Source organism: Cricetulus griseus, chromosome 7 (genome assembly GCF_003668045.3).
Source record: "Cricetulus griseus strain 17A/GY chromosome 7, alternate assembly CriGri-PICRH-1.0, whole genome shotgun sequence".
NCBI lineage: Eukaryota > Metazoa > Chordata > Mammalia > Rodentia > Cricetidae > Cricetulus > Cricetulus griseus.
Window position 1 is genome coordinate 92,459,683 of NC_048600.1, and position 14,266 is coordinate 92,473,948.

General features: G+C 50.9%; 1 protein-coding gene across 5 annotated transcripts in view; it reads right to left on the reverse strand.

Annotated features, from left to right (window-relative positions):
* Window positions 1-14,266, reverse strand: part of Ksr1 (kinase suppressor of ras 1) — a 130,963-nt gene that overhangs the window by 23,593 nt on the left and 93,104 nt on the right. For all 5 annotated transcript variants that reach the window (XM_027426547.2, XM_027426548.2, XM_035447527.1 and 2 more), the window contains 4 exons: window positions 8,098-8,245; window positions 5,463-5,889; window positions 3,642-3,646; window positions 1,296-1,356 (listed from right to left, as the gene is read on the reverse strand). In XM_027426547.2, the coding sequence (XP_027282348.1) occupies window positions 1,296-1,356; window positions 3,642-3,646; window positions 5,463-5,889; window positions 8,098-8,245 (641 nt within the window). The remainder of the gene's footprint in view (window positions 1-1,295; window positions 1,357-3,641; window positions 3,647-5,462; window positions 5,890-8,097; window positions 8,246-14,266) is intronic.

Here is a 14,266-nt window from a genome sequence, read left to right on the forward strand (position 1 = left end):
GTGTTTGTGGAGCAGTTTGCAACACACCCACAAACAGCTCACTTGAGGATTACAACCACCTCCAAGAGTTAGGCGGGCCCAGGAATCAACTCAGGGAGGTGGGCGAGGTCTATCCTGGCTGTGTGTGCCCAGAGCCTCTTCCCTAAAACAGAGGTGGGCGAGGTCTATCCCGGCTGTGTGTGCCCAGAGCCTCTTCCCTAAAACAGAGGTGGGCGAGGTCTATCCCAGCTGTGTGTGCCCAGAGCCTCTTCCCTAAAACAGAGGTGGGCGAGGTCTATCCCGGCTGTGTGTGCCCAGAGCCTCTTCCCTAAAACAGAGGTGGGCGAGGTCTATCCCGGCTGTGTGTGCCCAGAACGTCTTCCTTGAGACAGAGAGGTGGGCGAGGTCTATCCTGGCTGTGTGTGCCCAGAGCCTCTTCCCTGACAGCAGCTGAGAGATTCTGGAATGGACAAGACCCTGTGCAACGGGGCTCAGGCTCTGCCCCATTGGCAGTGACCTCAAATGCACTGCTCAACCCTTGGGAGCTAGAACTCCCCCTTGGGAGAGAACTTGAGGCCACTATCAGCACAGCTGGAACATAGCCCACAATTTCCATGGAAACCACAGGCTCTAACAAGTTGCAATGCCCTTGAGCCCCGGACAGTGTCCACTGTGTGATTACAACAGACTTAAGCAGGGACAACCAGTGCAAGGTACCGTCCTGCAATCCATCCAGAACTCCGTGGCCAGCACACTCCAGTCTCATGAGCATTGAGGCCAGACCTCTGGTCGGTCCTTGCCACAGATCTCCAGTGCCCTCTTTTACATGTACAAAAATATCAATCTCTAGGATTGTTAAAACCCAGATTGTTGCTAGGTGAGACAGTGCACACATTCAACCCTAGCAGTTGTGAGGCAGAGGCAGGAGAATCTCTGTGAGTCTGAGGCCAGCCTGGTCTACACAGCAAGTCCAGGCCAGCCAGGGCTATACAGTGGGTGAGATCCTGTCTTGAAAACAAAATCCATCTGGCCAGGCAGAGAAGCATATGGGCAGGGTCCAGGAACATGGATTTTCAACATGCTCCAGAGGGGACCCTGATGGCCCAGGACCCGTATGATATAGAGGCTTCTTCCCAGGACTTCTCCTGAACCTGGAGAAGGTAGGAGAATGTTTCCCTTCAGCAGGATGAGAACAAGACCGAAGGAGGGACAGGTGAGGGACCAGAAGGCCCAAAGGGCAAAAGACAACCAGGACAGACCCAACAGTGCCCTGTGGAGCCCAGGTCAGCTCTGTACCTCCCCACAGCTGAACCTACCTGTGTGTCACTGAGAGCCCGATATCCCTTCGTACCAGCTGTGGGGATCCATGAGGGAGATCTGTGAGGAAAGAACCCAGGTTGGATGAACTGAGGAGGCTCTGTGGGACTGGCTTGTGCCTAAGACCTTCTAGCTCAGAGATCCCAGGCCAGATGGGGTGTGAAGCTGTGTCGCACAGCCCAGAAATGCTTCACTGAACCAACATCCACCAAAGAGGGATGGGCCAGACCCAGTTGGACAAGGAGAACAGATATCACCCTCACACTGGATTGCTCTCTAGCACGTATCTCTGCCCAGCTCTGCAGCTGGGACACTTGTCTGTCTACGTATGATGCATTGGTGGGAGGCAGACTGGGGAGGCAGCAGGAGTGCAAAGGCAAGGCAAGGCAAGTTCATGCATATGCCAGCCTTTTTTGCCCCCTTTCATGGCCATTCTCCTTTAGGGTTCAACTTTGGCTAACTCTGGTTAAACAGGTGGAAATTTGAGCTCAGTGGAAGGCACAGGGCTGGTCAACCATGCAACTCCACCAGCCAGCAGCACTTTGGAGACAGTCCTTGCTGATCTGGGTGGGAAGAGCAAGGAGAAGGCGTGGTTCTTCCTGGTCATCCCTTGAACCTTTGGGGACATCCCTGCTCCTCTTTCTCTGCCAAGGAGGACCATAGGCTTGGAGGGTCCCCTCTGCTTACCTTCTTCAGGTCCCCTGGGGGTTCCCTCTCCTCTAAGAGCAGGCACCCCAGTGTTTACGGCAAGGCTGGCTTTGCAGCGGAACAGCAGCTGGATACTGTCCATCACCCATAGCCTATTCTCTGAACCCCATTCTCTGAGTCTGAAGAAAGGATTCAGGGACCCAGGACTCCTCATCAGTGCTGATCAGTAGACTACTGCAGGCTTTTTTCTTGATGGACAGGGTCTGGATTTTAATCCAATGTATCAAAGGTCTCTATAACCCAGAAAAAATCAGGGGCACAGTGCTCAGGTGACAAATGTCCCTTGAGTCAGTACACCCCCACCCCCCAGGGTAGCTACTGCCCCTCTCTCCTAATGTTCCTTCACACAGCTGGTGCTCACAACACAGACTCATCTAAGGCCAGGTACCACAGTTCAGTAGTACAATAATACATACCAAAGAACTGTGATTGTAACAAAAAAGATCCTGTGCCACCCTCCTGATGACTGGGAACCCCCAACCAGATCGCCTGCAGCTCTCTGGCACACCCCTATGAGGCTGTTGCCCCCCAACTTCCTCCTAGGGTCACCCCACTCCAGTCAGCAGCCAAGGCCATCTAAACACACCACTCTGAGAGTTGTGAGTGGCCAGCTACAGAGAAATAGTAGGAAAGTGAGAGGCAGTCATCAGGCTCAGAGCCTGACCTCTGATTCGTCACACTGGCCACAAGTATGCCGCTATTTGTGCCCAGGTAGCACTGGTCTGGACCTGGATGGAACACTGGTCCTGAGAGCCCCATAGCTTTGCTGCTGTGGTTCCGACACCACCACAGCCACTGTATTCTAATGAGTAGTGATGGTCAAGGATAGCCTAGGGTCCGAGAAGCTGGCTTTGGTATCGGTCCTAGAGAGAGAAATGCAGGTACCCTCCTCTCCTTACCCGTGCCTTCCTGGGACCCTGCAGCACCTCCCACTCAAGGACTGTCACTGTCTGCCCTCTCTCCCTGGACCTTACCCCAGCCACTGTTAATCAAGTAGCTGGTAGAAAAACAAATCACTATTTCTCTTAGAAAACCCCAGACATTGCTGCTTCGATACTCAGACCACCCAAAGCAGACTCAGGAGGCCCAGCTGACCCCTCTGCAGTTTGTGAGTACAAGTGAGAACCTGACCCCAGCTGGAGACAGAGGGGAGGGAAGGGGGTGCCAGGGTTGCCTAGGCCTCCTTTTCTCCTCCAGGGACTTACACCCTCAGATTTGGAGCTGCCTCTGGGAACGTCTGTCTCCTAGAGAGGGGGGTTCTGAGACCTCAGTAGGGCACCAGGTAGACGACGTCTCCCACCCAGAGCACAGCTTTCTGAGATAGCTCAGAAGAAAGGAGTAGGCACAGGGGTCACTACAATGATGGCAAGGTGGAGACAGGCTTGGAATGGGGCTCATGTGAACCGAGACACTTTCAGAGTCTCTACTTCTCATGGGCTGGGCTAAGGCCAGCCACTCATTTAAGGTCAGCTGTCTTCGAGCTATTTCATGGAGCGGTTGCCAGCACTTCTGCTTCTGAACTATGGAATAGCTTGCCAACAGGGCCAAGGTGGGGTCAGAGAAATCCACCCTAGACAGGGACAGCGACTCGAACATGACTTCCGGTGGCAGAAGGGATGAAAATAAATTGTTCTTACCAAACCTGGAGAGACAAAAGGGAGAAAAAGGGGGTGATGTCATTACATTGGCTCAGCCTGTCCCTGGAAAATTACCTGGTAATAGAGCAGGCCAAAGGCTGGGACAAGGGACAGAGACCTGGCTCTGTGTAAGCCTTGCTAGCCACTCAGCATAGCAGATTCACTCCCCTTTTACCACCGAGGAAACACTATCTTCCTCAGTCACACGGTCTACGGGGTTGGGTGCCCAAGGTCCATGAAGAAGGGGTGGGTTGGTGTGTTAGAGGCAGGGAATTGGGTAGGAGAGCAGGGAATCTGCTATGCAGAGCTGAAAGATGGATTCCAGGAAGGGTCAAGTAAGGACAGGCTCCCAGCAAGCCTGCCTTCTCCTCTGGAACTCACCTCTCCTAAAGGAGGCAGGGAGCAAGGGGGAGCCTCTGTCAGGGCTCAATCAGGTGGCTGGGTGTGGGGGGAATGGACTCCGAATCCCAAAGTCTGAAGGCAGCAGTGTTCCTGGCTTGAGGATATGTTCCCTAATTGACCATGGGACAAAGCCTAGTGCTCTTCTGGAGAAAAAAATGAGAAACAAGGGCACCAGCTTCGAGCCACTGTGAGGGCCTCTCCAACGGACCCATAGGCTTGCAGTAACTCTCCTGTATTCTACAGCTGTACCTGGTAGCGTCTGGGCTGGGTGGCACAGCTGGATAGGGAGGTCAGCATAGGGATCTTCTGGGTTTCTGCTCCACAGTCAATAATGCAAAGCCAGCTCAGCCACCCAGCATCTGACACATGATGGGCCCAAGACAGGCTGCACGTGAGCATAAAAGGATTACCACGTCACAGACAGAGCCAGGTGCCTGACTCCTCAGGGAGACAAGGAAAAGAACCCAAAGAGAAAAGCAAAACCCACAAGGATCTAAACACCCCCTGGAAGGGACATGCCAACTAAGTTATACGACAGCATGCCACGAGCAGGTTTTTAAGTCAGGTGGCTTCGATTATTGTGGATATTAAGAAACCTCGCAGCTTGTTTGGCTTCAGGTGAGGGTAAAACTGGTAGTGGTGGTGAGGAGCCTTTTCATTGTGTACCTCTACAGAGACCTACATGAGCCACGACACCCCTGCATTTGGACCATGTATAAACGCCATTTAAATAGTTGTTCTACTGTATTGTTAAGAAATAAGGAAAAGAGAAAAACTGCACATACACATTTTTTCCCAAATGCTTTTGGTGTGTGCTGGAGATGAGAAGTGTTCTTTCCCAATATGTTTAGTCCTTCAATGGTGGATCATTAGAAGCAACTTACGAAAATAGAGAAAGAACTCTATTTTTTTAAAAAAGATTTATTTATTTATTATGTATACGGTGTCCCTCCTGCATGTATCCCTGCAGGCCAGAAGGAGGCACCAGATCTCTTTATGGATGGTTGTGAGCCACTATGTGGTTGCTGGGAATTGAACTCAAAACCTCTGGAAGAACAACCAGTGTTCTTAACCTCTGAGCCATCTCACCAGTCCAAAGGAACTCTATTTAATTGCCAGGGCATAACATCTAGAATTCCGTTTGATCTATCAGTGACCAGTAATGTTCCAGACAAGAGTTGTTCTACTGGCGTTTTAAGCACTGGAGATACAGGGCCTGTTTGTTACTGTGGCCTAGTCTAGCCTATCCTGACTGATACATGGCATCATTTTATATATTTATGTATGTACAGAAAGAGATCTGTTGGGATTGAGTCCAATTACATCAGAGGGATGGACACTTATTTTTTTCTCCATACATCTATGTTGACTGTATCAGTCCTTTGCATATGTTTAAGAGGAAGTCACAGACAAACTTACCTCATTGGGGAGACTTCATCAATTCGGTTTCCCAGCTGGGACTCGTGGGACTTGCTGCGTGTGAGTGTTGGGAAGTTGGGCAGCAGCTGGAAGACCTTGCGGCTTGGCGGTGGGGGTGTCCTTGGCGGCTTCAGCTTGGCGTGCCGTCGTAGCTGGGGTGTGGTAGGGGGTGTGATGAAGCTGTGCAGGGACCGGGGGTTCAGCCAGCCACCGGTGTGCAAGGGAATACAGGTGTCCGAGAGGCCCTCACTGAGGCCGGGGACTGGAGAGTCCGAGGCAGGCAGGGCTGACACGGAGACGGAACGAGGGCCCTGAGTGCTGGCACCCACTCTGCCCAGCGGGGAGAGCATGTCCACGGAAGGCCCCAAACTACTTTCCCGTTGTGTATCTGCCGAATTCCAACCAGAGTCCTCTTTGTGCTCCCCTCCTGTGGGGTAAAGGGTCAGTAAGAAATACAAGGGACTCAAGAGTGCCACTACTATCTGAAAGCATGACACTCTGACTGAGGTGACACTGTTCCTCAGCAGTAGCAGGCTCTACTCCCAGCTTCACCTGGCTTGTCAGGAGCTCCTGTGCGCCCAAACAGTGCCTTCCATAATACTCAGCTGACACAAAGGGGAAGGCTGGGACACCCACCCCAAAGTGGGACATCAGAGAAGGAAGAGGCGGCGACAGATCCTGTAGAGAGCTGAGGTATGTGAGGAAGGGAAAATTCTGCTCTAGGACATTAGCTGGGGTGGCGATAGGAGCTGGCACACCTGTGATCCCAGTATTCAGGGAGCAAAAGGTGTAAGGATCAGAAGTTCAAGGGCATCCTTGACTACATGGTGAGTTCAAGGCCAGTCTAGGCTACAAGAGACCCTGTTTCAAAAACCAAAAAGGAAAGATGGAAAAAAAAAATCTTCAAACATCGGTTGGGTATGGTAGTACACTGCCTGTCAGAAACCCTGCTTATAGAGTAAGACCCTGTCTCAAAACAAAGCAGAACGGACATAAAACAAAAACCAAGAATCAGCCGGGCTGAGTGGCACACATCTGTATCATAGCACTCAGGGAGCCGACATAGGAGGATGGTGAGCTCATAGCCAACACAGACTACATAGGAAGAAAAGACCAGCGACTGAAAGGGGAAATAATGGCAACATTTCCCATCCTCCACAGCCTAATACTGAAAAGCACACCTGACCTTTAGTGACCCTTAGAGTTCATTTCACCTTCAGTCCTACCAGAGGGGCAGCTATTCCCTTATTGTACAGATGAGGAACTGAGGCACAGGGTGGCTGAACCCTCACCAGGTCCTGCTGGGGTGTAAGCAAGCAAGATGCTCTGATGGCTTATGACCCTGGTGACAGTGAAGAAGTCATGTGGGACATGGGAAGTCCAAAACCTGTCATAGGAATGCAGGTGTTTCAAATCTGGGAGTGGACAACAAACGAAACCACAAAAGTTTGTGTCCCTAGAGCTGTGTCCTGGCATAGTGGAACACAGACGTATCTAGTAGCACACACACTCAGGTACTGTAAGTAAGGAACTCAAGCCCTGCCCTTTGAGGGATAAAATAAATTAGCTGGGCATGGTGGTGGTGGATCTCTGTGAGTTTGAGGCCAGCCGGGCCTACACAGGGAGTTCTAGGCCAGCCAGTGCTACACAGTGAGACCCTGCCTTAAAAAAAAAAAAAAAAAAAAAAAAAATTTAAGTAGCTGCAGAGATGGCTCAGCGGTTAAGAGCACTGCCTGTTCTTCCAAAGGTCCTAAGTTCAATTCTCAGCAACCACATGGTGGCTCACAGCCATCTGTAATGAGATCTAGTGCTCTCCTCTGGCCTGCAGGCATACACACAGGCAGAACACTGTATACATAATAAATAAGTATAATCTTTTTAAAAAATTCAAAAAAAAACTGGGTGCCTCCCTTTTCAGGGCCTCAGGAGGGCAGAGATGAAGCAGGCGGCTCAGGTCTCTGAAACCTTTTAAATGAGGCCTGCTTCCACTCATTAGGCTTATTTCAGTGCCTTCTTTGGGCAGTGATGGGAACACTAGGTCAAGAGTTGGAAACTGTTTCCAAGGGAAGATATGAAATGCCTATGAATAATCCCTGAGGAGATTGTGGTAATGGCAGGGTTATACACGGCCTGGGACAGTCCTGGACACACTCCCAGAAGCTGCATGATTTCTCTAATTATGCCGGGCCAGAGGGCCCTTGTGAGTAGAGTCGAAACCACCCATGAGGATGGGAGCAACAGGGGAACTGGTTAGCGGAGGGAGGCTGTAATGCAGGAAGCTAGTGGAGGGGTTGGAGCAACACAGATGCCTTCCTGTATGTGTGGGAGGCCTGTCATACAGGGCCTGTCCTGAAAGCCAACTAGGGATTCCTAACAATGGCTGAAGCTTCCTAGGTCAGACTGGCCAGAGCAATTGGGCTCCAAGGCTCTGGAGACTCTGAGAGGGTTCCCTTGGGGCCAAGGCCCAGCGTACTTTTCTCAACAACCGCACCAAAGCTGCCTCAGAAACCGAGGCATACTCCCCTCCCTGTCCCAAGACCTACTTCTGTACAAGTCCCACCTCCCAGGAGACTGGCCAGGCCTGGGAGCACAGGCAGGAACAGAGGCCTGGGGGAGGGAAGCAAGCCTTTCTTACCCAGGCGAGTCACCTTCCGTAGGCAGGTGAGAGCTTGCTGTAGCCGGCTACACTCTTCAGCGCTGGCCCCCCAACGCCGCAGCATCTCCTTCGCCTTGGACTCGTCCATCTCCAGCAAGGCATCCAGTGTTAGCTCTTGGGGAATCTCCTGGGGGACAGGAGAGACACAGAAGGGACAGGAAGAAAGCTGGGGGAGCTGGGAGAGAGTTTCAACCCACTGCTCTGCAGGACAGGCCTCCCAGCTGAGTGGCAGGAGTCAGCTGCTGGCTGAGCCTCTGACTAGAAGCCACCACTTGTCAGGGACACAGGCAGAGCACTCTCACCCCCACCCTCAGCAGGGGAAGTGGAGAGCCACCTTTGTGCTGGGGTTAAGGGGAGGAAGAAAACACCAGGAGGGTCTGGATGGGGGCTCGCAACTTCTTCCTCTCTCTCTCAATTCTCTGGTACAGAAAAGTTGGGAATTATGACACCTTTGGTAGCCCTTCCCATCTTGATTGTATCTGAATCCTACAAGAGAGATCTCAAACTAAATTGCCTTTAACAAGTATCAAACAACAAAAAGAGTCCTTGCCAACAACTACAGAGGCACTAGCCTGACTTGTATTTAAGTCGGTCAAAGTAGGTCAGCTAAACCAGCTATGGTCTGTTAATCCCATCTACCTGGGAGGCTGAAGCAGGACGATCCTAAATTCAAAGCCTGCCTGGATTAGAAAGTGAATTAAAGACCGACCAGCTCTGACAATTTAGTGAGACTGTGAAGGCAGAGGACATTGTAGATCAGTTGGCAGAGTGTTTGCCTGCCATGCACAAAGCCCTGGGTTCTAGTCCTGGCACTGCATAAACCAGGCCTTGTGGCCTATGCCTATAATTCTAGCTCTCAGGAGGTAGGGACAGAAGGATCACAAGCTCAAGGTCATCTTTGCCTACACAGGAAGTCTGACCCCAGCCTGGGTGACATAAGACTGTCTACAAAGTGGGGGGAGGGGTGGGGAAGCAGGGCTGGATGTGTGTCTCAGTGGTAGAGTATTTGCAGAGCACTGGTTCACGTGACATCTGGAGAATGAGCCTCAAAGAGCTACACTGCTGGGCAAAACCCCTTGGGGGGCAGGGGCACCCCAAGATGGAGCTTGCCATGACCCAAATTCAGTCCCCGGAACCCAGATTGAGGTGGAAGAAGAGAACGGAGTCCACATGATGCCCTCTGACCCTGTACATATACACTGCAGTGTGCGCATGTGCACACACCATACACATACAAACATTAATACCAAAGTGAACTTTTAAAAAGCTATTATTGGGCCAGCAAGATGGTGCAGCAGGTAGGGGTAGCTTGAGGTCAAGCATGACAACGTGAGTTTTATTCAGCACTGTTTGCAACAGCCCCCACCACAATGAGAGAGAAACACAACAGTACCAAGAAAGATCGCCATCATTGGTCAGACAAACTTTCGGCTGTCAGAAATCCTTCCACCCATCACATGAAAGCCCACAGGAAACCCGCTGCTGAGAGCAGCACAGGGAGGGGAGGCTGATTAAAAATGGGTTCCCACACAGGGAGCTTTTCCCCTGCCCACCCCACATGGCAGCTTTTCCCCTGCCCACCAGCCTTTATTTCCCCAGCAACTGTTCTTCATCGCAGTGCAGCTTGGGCATCCTTTCCCTTCATTTTGCCATGGAAAGAAGCCTGATAATATTGTTGTGACAGGGACAGGTGACCTTCACCTCCACACAACTGCACTCAACAGCCGGGTGGGACACAGCACACAGCTATAATCCCAGCAGGGATCTGCGTACAAGAGGATCTGAAATTTGAGGCCGGCCAAGCCAAAAGACCACTACACAAAGCAGCATTCTACCTGGGATGGGATGTCCTTAGCGGGTCATCTACAGATGCCATGCTCTCTCTCTCTCTCTCTCTCTCTCTCTCTCTCTCTCTCTCTCTCTCTCTCTCTCTCTCTCTCTCTCTCAAGAACGCTGACTCAGCAGCTTCCTGGAAGATGAGAGACATTGTGGCAACGAAGGAGTCAGACATGGGAACCCCAACCTCCAACCTAACTATAAAGCTAATAGGAAGGGCTTCCCCCTTTTCTTCTTTCATTTTTATCTCCTCTTCATCAACCACGCCCTTTCAATTTCTCAAACAAAATAATCACATTCATTACTACCATCCATTTGCCAGTACAATATGCCCACTGCTTCGTGTGCCTTGTCTCCACTGGAGCCGACTCAGGAAGTCCATGCCACTCAGCCCATGAATTAAAGCTTGGAGACCTCACATGACTTAAATGGCAGCCTGTCAGATGCCAGAGCTCCTGCCACTGTCCCACCCTGCCGAGATTGCTAACCTGGAACTCAGAAGCTTCCATCTAGGGGAGAGGGCTACTTTGAAATAGCCAATTTCTACACACATTCCAACAGAACCACCTAGTAACATGGGAGGTCCTTTGTTCTTTATCCAAACAAATTGCCTTTCCTAGAAAGAGAAACATGTTCAAATCTCTTTCCTTAATACATAAAAAAAATGTAAAAAGAAAAAAAGATTTTTTTTATATAGCTTCAAATTAGCTAGAAGTGTCTCACTCCTCTGAAGCCTTCGGATCAATCTGCTCCCCCTTGAATAAGGCACAAGTGTGGCCTTTCTATCTTTCCCTTGCCCCTCCTCTTCATGATTTGATTCAAAACAATGCTAAAAAATGGGCAAGATCAAAGCGGGGCAGCTGGAGAAGAAAGCCACCTTAGAGCCCTCCATGTGCCAGAGCCGTCCAGCCTCTCCAGCATGGGTCACTGGTGTTCCCACCTGGCTTCTAGGGGTGTGAATACACACCCTCACATGGAGACCATTTAGCACTCCATTTACACCAGTCTGCTGCCATTTTCCCGAGTGACAGTTCTTTCTACCACTTAAGTCTCCCCAGAATGAAGAAGCAGACAGGGAATTTGGGGGAGACAACCTCAGTTCCCAGAAAGAAGTTGCAGCAATGGGAGTTATCTCTAGACCTAGGTCTAGATAAGATGTCTTCTACCACAAAGGGCAAGGCTAACCAGAAACCCACCCACTGCTCTCAGTTATATGGGGGTAGAGAAAGCCAGGAAGGGTGCCAGGACTTCCGGCATAAAAAAAAAAAATCTAAACTGAGCTGGGCTGGGCATGCCATGCCTGTGATCCAAAACTTGGGAGACTGAGCATGGGGGGTACAAGCAGTTCAAGTCAGGTGTGGCTACATAAGAAGTTTGAGGCTTCCTGGGTTGCATAAGACCCTGGTTTTTTGTTTGTTTTGTTTCCTAAATTTATTTATTTTTATTTTATGTGCAATAGTGTTGGGTCCCCTGGAATTGGAGTTACAGACAGTTGTGAGCTGCCATGTTGGGAAGTGAACCCGGGTCCTCTGGAAGAGAAGTCAGTGCTCTCAACCACTGAGCCATCTCTCCAGTCCTTATTTGTTTGCTTTTGAACAGTAATGATACTCTGGATTATCTTTGAATGGTTGTTTTTACTTGGTGGCAACTAATCCAGATGCGTTTATGGACACAGAGCCTGGGGCCTGAGGATGGAGGCTCTGGGGGAATGTGGTCCTTCCCAGCAGTGGATCTGACCAGTGACCAGTGACCTCTAAAGCCTTTGTTCTGCTGGCACATGAGGCCTATCTTGCAGCAGTGAGCAAGCACTCTGGGTGGCCAGGCTATCTCAATGAGTCACCCACCCTGCACATAAAGAGTGGGGTCTTCCAACTCTTGTGACTAGTTTGGGACCCAACAATAAACAAGAAGAAAAGTTCTATGAGGCAGGCATGCTTGAATGGGGGTGCTAAGAGAAGAAAGTAAACTGTGACTGCCCAGCCCCTTCAGGGAGATGAGCCTCCCTGAGCGCACCCTGATCCTGTGGCATCATGCCTGGTGATAACCAGTGGTCCTGGTATCAGAGCTCCCAGACCCCACACACTGATGTGTCTCACCCACCCATCAAGACAGGTACAGCACAGGGGAGTCTGTGTTAGGAAATGAGGTCAAATCAGTCATTGCCATGTATGCTAGAGAACCAGAAGTAGGTTAGGAATCAGCCTGCCTCCTGCTGAAGAGGAACTCATGGGGAGAGCCACTGGGAAACCCTCTCTGGCTTGAGAGGTCCCCTGGCTGCCCACCCACCTGGAGGCCTATAGAAGACGGTCATCTAACAACTAAGAACATCTGGCTCCCTCTGTCATGCCCTGGAGAACTGGAGAAGGGATGGAGGCTAGTAACTCACACTGGCTCTAAAAGAACTGCTGCTCACTCCAGCTGCTGAGCCAGGATAAGATGTGTTAGCTAGAAGCTGAGAGAAGCCATATGCCCAGCCATGGACCCAATATGCCTGGGGGTTCACATGAGAGGCGCGTCAGGAACATGGCCTCCTTGGCGCTGCCATTTTCCCTCAAACCATGACTTATGTTTTCCAGTGAGTGACATTAAGTTATCCTTGCTGGTAATAATGAGGAAGCAGGGCCAGTTGCAAACGAGATCATCCCAGCCTGTGACAATTAAGCCAGGCCATTAACGGGAGTCTGCTAGTCTCTGTTCTCTGTAGCCGAAGGCAGGGAAGGGTTTGGCCAAATATGCCCCCACCCCCAGTCTCCAGCAGCTGGCAGTGGCTGGGGTCACAGGTCATACTGAGTATCAGATGGTATCCTGGGACTTACCAGCAGCCACGGGGCAGCCTGGGTCTATACTTAGAAACTGCCGGCTGACACGGGGAGCCATCCACACACATGTGGGCCAGGGAGAGGACAGTGGTTATGCTAGGGGCCATTCTGCCTGGCATGGGCCACATACACACAAATGCTCTATAACTCCAGCCAGAACTGAGGGGACATTTGGAGTAAGGGCCTAGTTAGGGTGAACTCTTAACAGGGGGGATGAAAGCAGCTGCGAGGAGCTCCCAGAAGGCCTCCTTCCCACCCAACCCTATAGGCCCACCCCTGCTTCAGGCTCCTCAGCCACACATGTCAGTTCCTTTCTGGTTCTTCCCACTACTGCCTGGTACAGCTCTCTGGCTCTGGTTTGCACCCGGTGTCACTGTCCAGCATCAGTGCCACCTACCAGGGCCTGCTTCATAGCAGTTCCCCAGCCCTACTTCCCCACATAGAGAAAGAAAGGCCCTTCCACTTTGCCATGGCTACTCCCACACATACCTAGGTCAACATGTAAATGACTAGCTGTGGCCATGTTCAAATGATATTCATTCGGGGACACTCAAACTTGAATTTTATATCATTTTCATCTGTCACAAAATATTTTGTGCCCCCCCACCAGTTTGAAAAAAAAAAAAAACCTTCATTCTTTAAACAACAGTGGGCTAGATTTGGCCTGTGGGCCTCAGCTCTTTGGCCCCGAGCAAGTGGGTTTATTCAGTCACTCCCTAAACACTTGCCAGCTATGTCAAGCTTCATCTCCCAGAGGCCTGGGGCCTCACTGTCTCTCCTTTCCTGCTTCCCCTTGCACTGGTATCCCTGGTCCCACCCCAGCACATCAGTAGGAAGGTGTCATCTAGGATAGGCTTCTGGCCAGACTCACATGTGCCACTCAAAACACAGCCTGTGCTTATTGGCTTCCATGTCATCGGCAGGAATTTCCAAAAACACCTGTTTCGCTGCCAGTTGAAAACAGCCAGACACGGCCAATGAGAGAAACACAGGTGTACCTGAGCTTGGGGAGAACTGATGTTTCCCTTCCTCCACACTTCCCAAAATAAAGAGAGGGCTGCCAGCTTAGGCTACAGAGGGAGACCCTGTCTCAATAAATAAACACCATTATCCGTAAGAGCCCACAGTTAAGCTCAAGTCAAAACTATAATAGTCTGCTCAAGACTCTGGGTTCAGTCTCCCACACAGAACAAAACAGAGGACAACATGACAACGGGAACACCTTTTCCAAAGCAGAGGCCAGGCTGGAGATAAGCCAAGCAGTTAAGGCACTCACTGCTCTTGCATTAGACCAGAGTTCAGTTCCAGGTCCTCTGTCTGTCAGCTCACCACCACCTATAACTCCAGCTCCAGGGGGCTCTGACATCTCTGGCCTCTGTAAGCAACTGTGTGTGTGTGTGTGTGTGTGTGTGTGTGTGTGTGTGTGTGTGTGTGTGTGTGTGTGTGTGTGTGTGTGTGTGTGTGTGTGTGGCTGGCCTCAAACTCACTGAGAT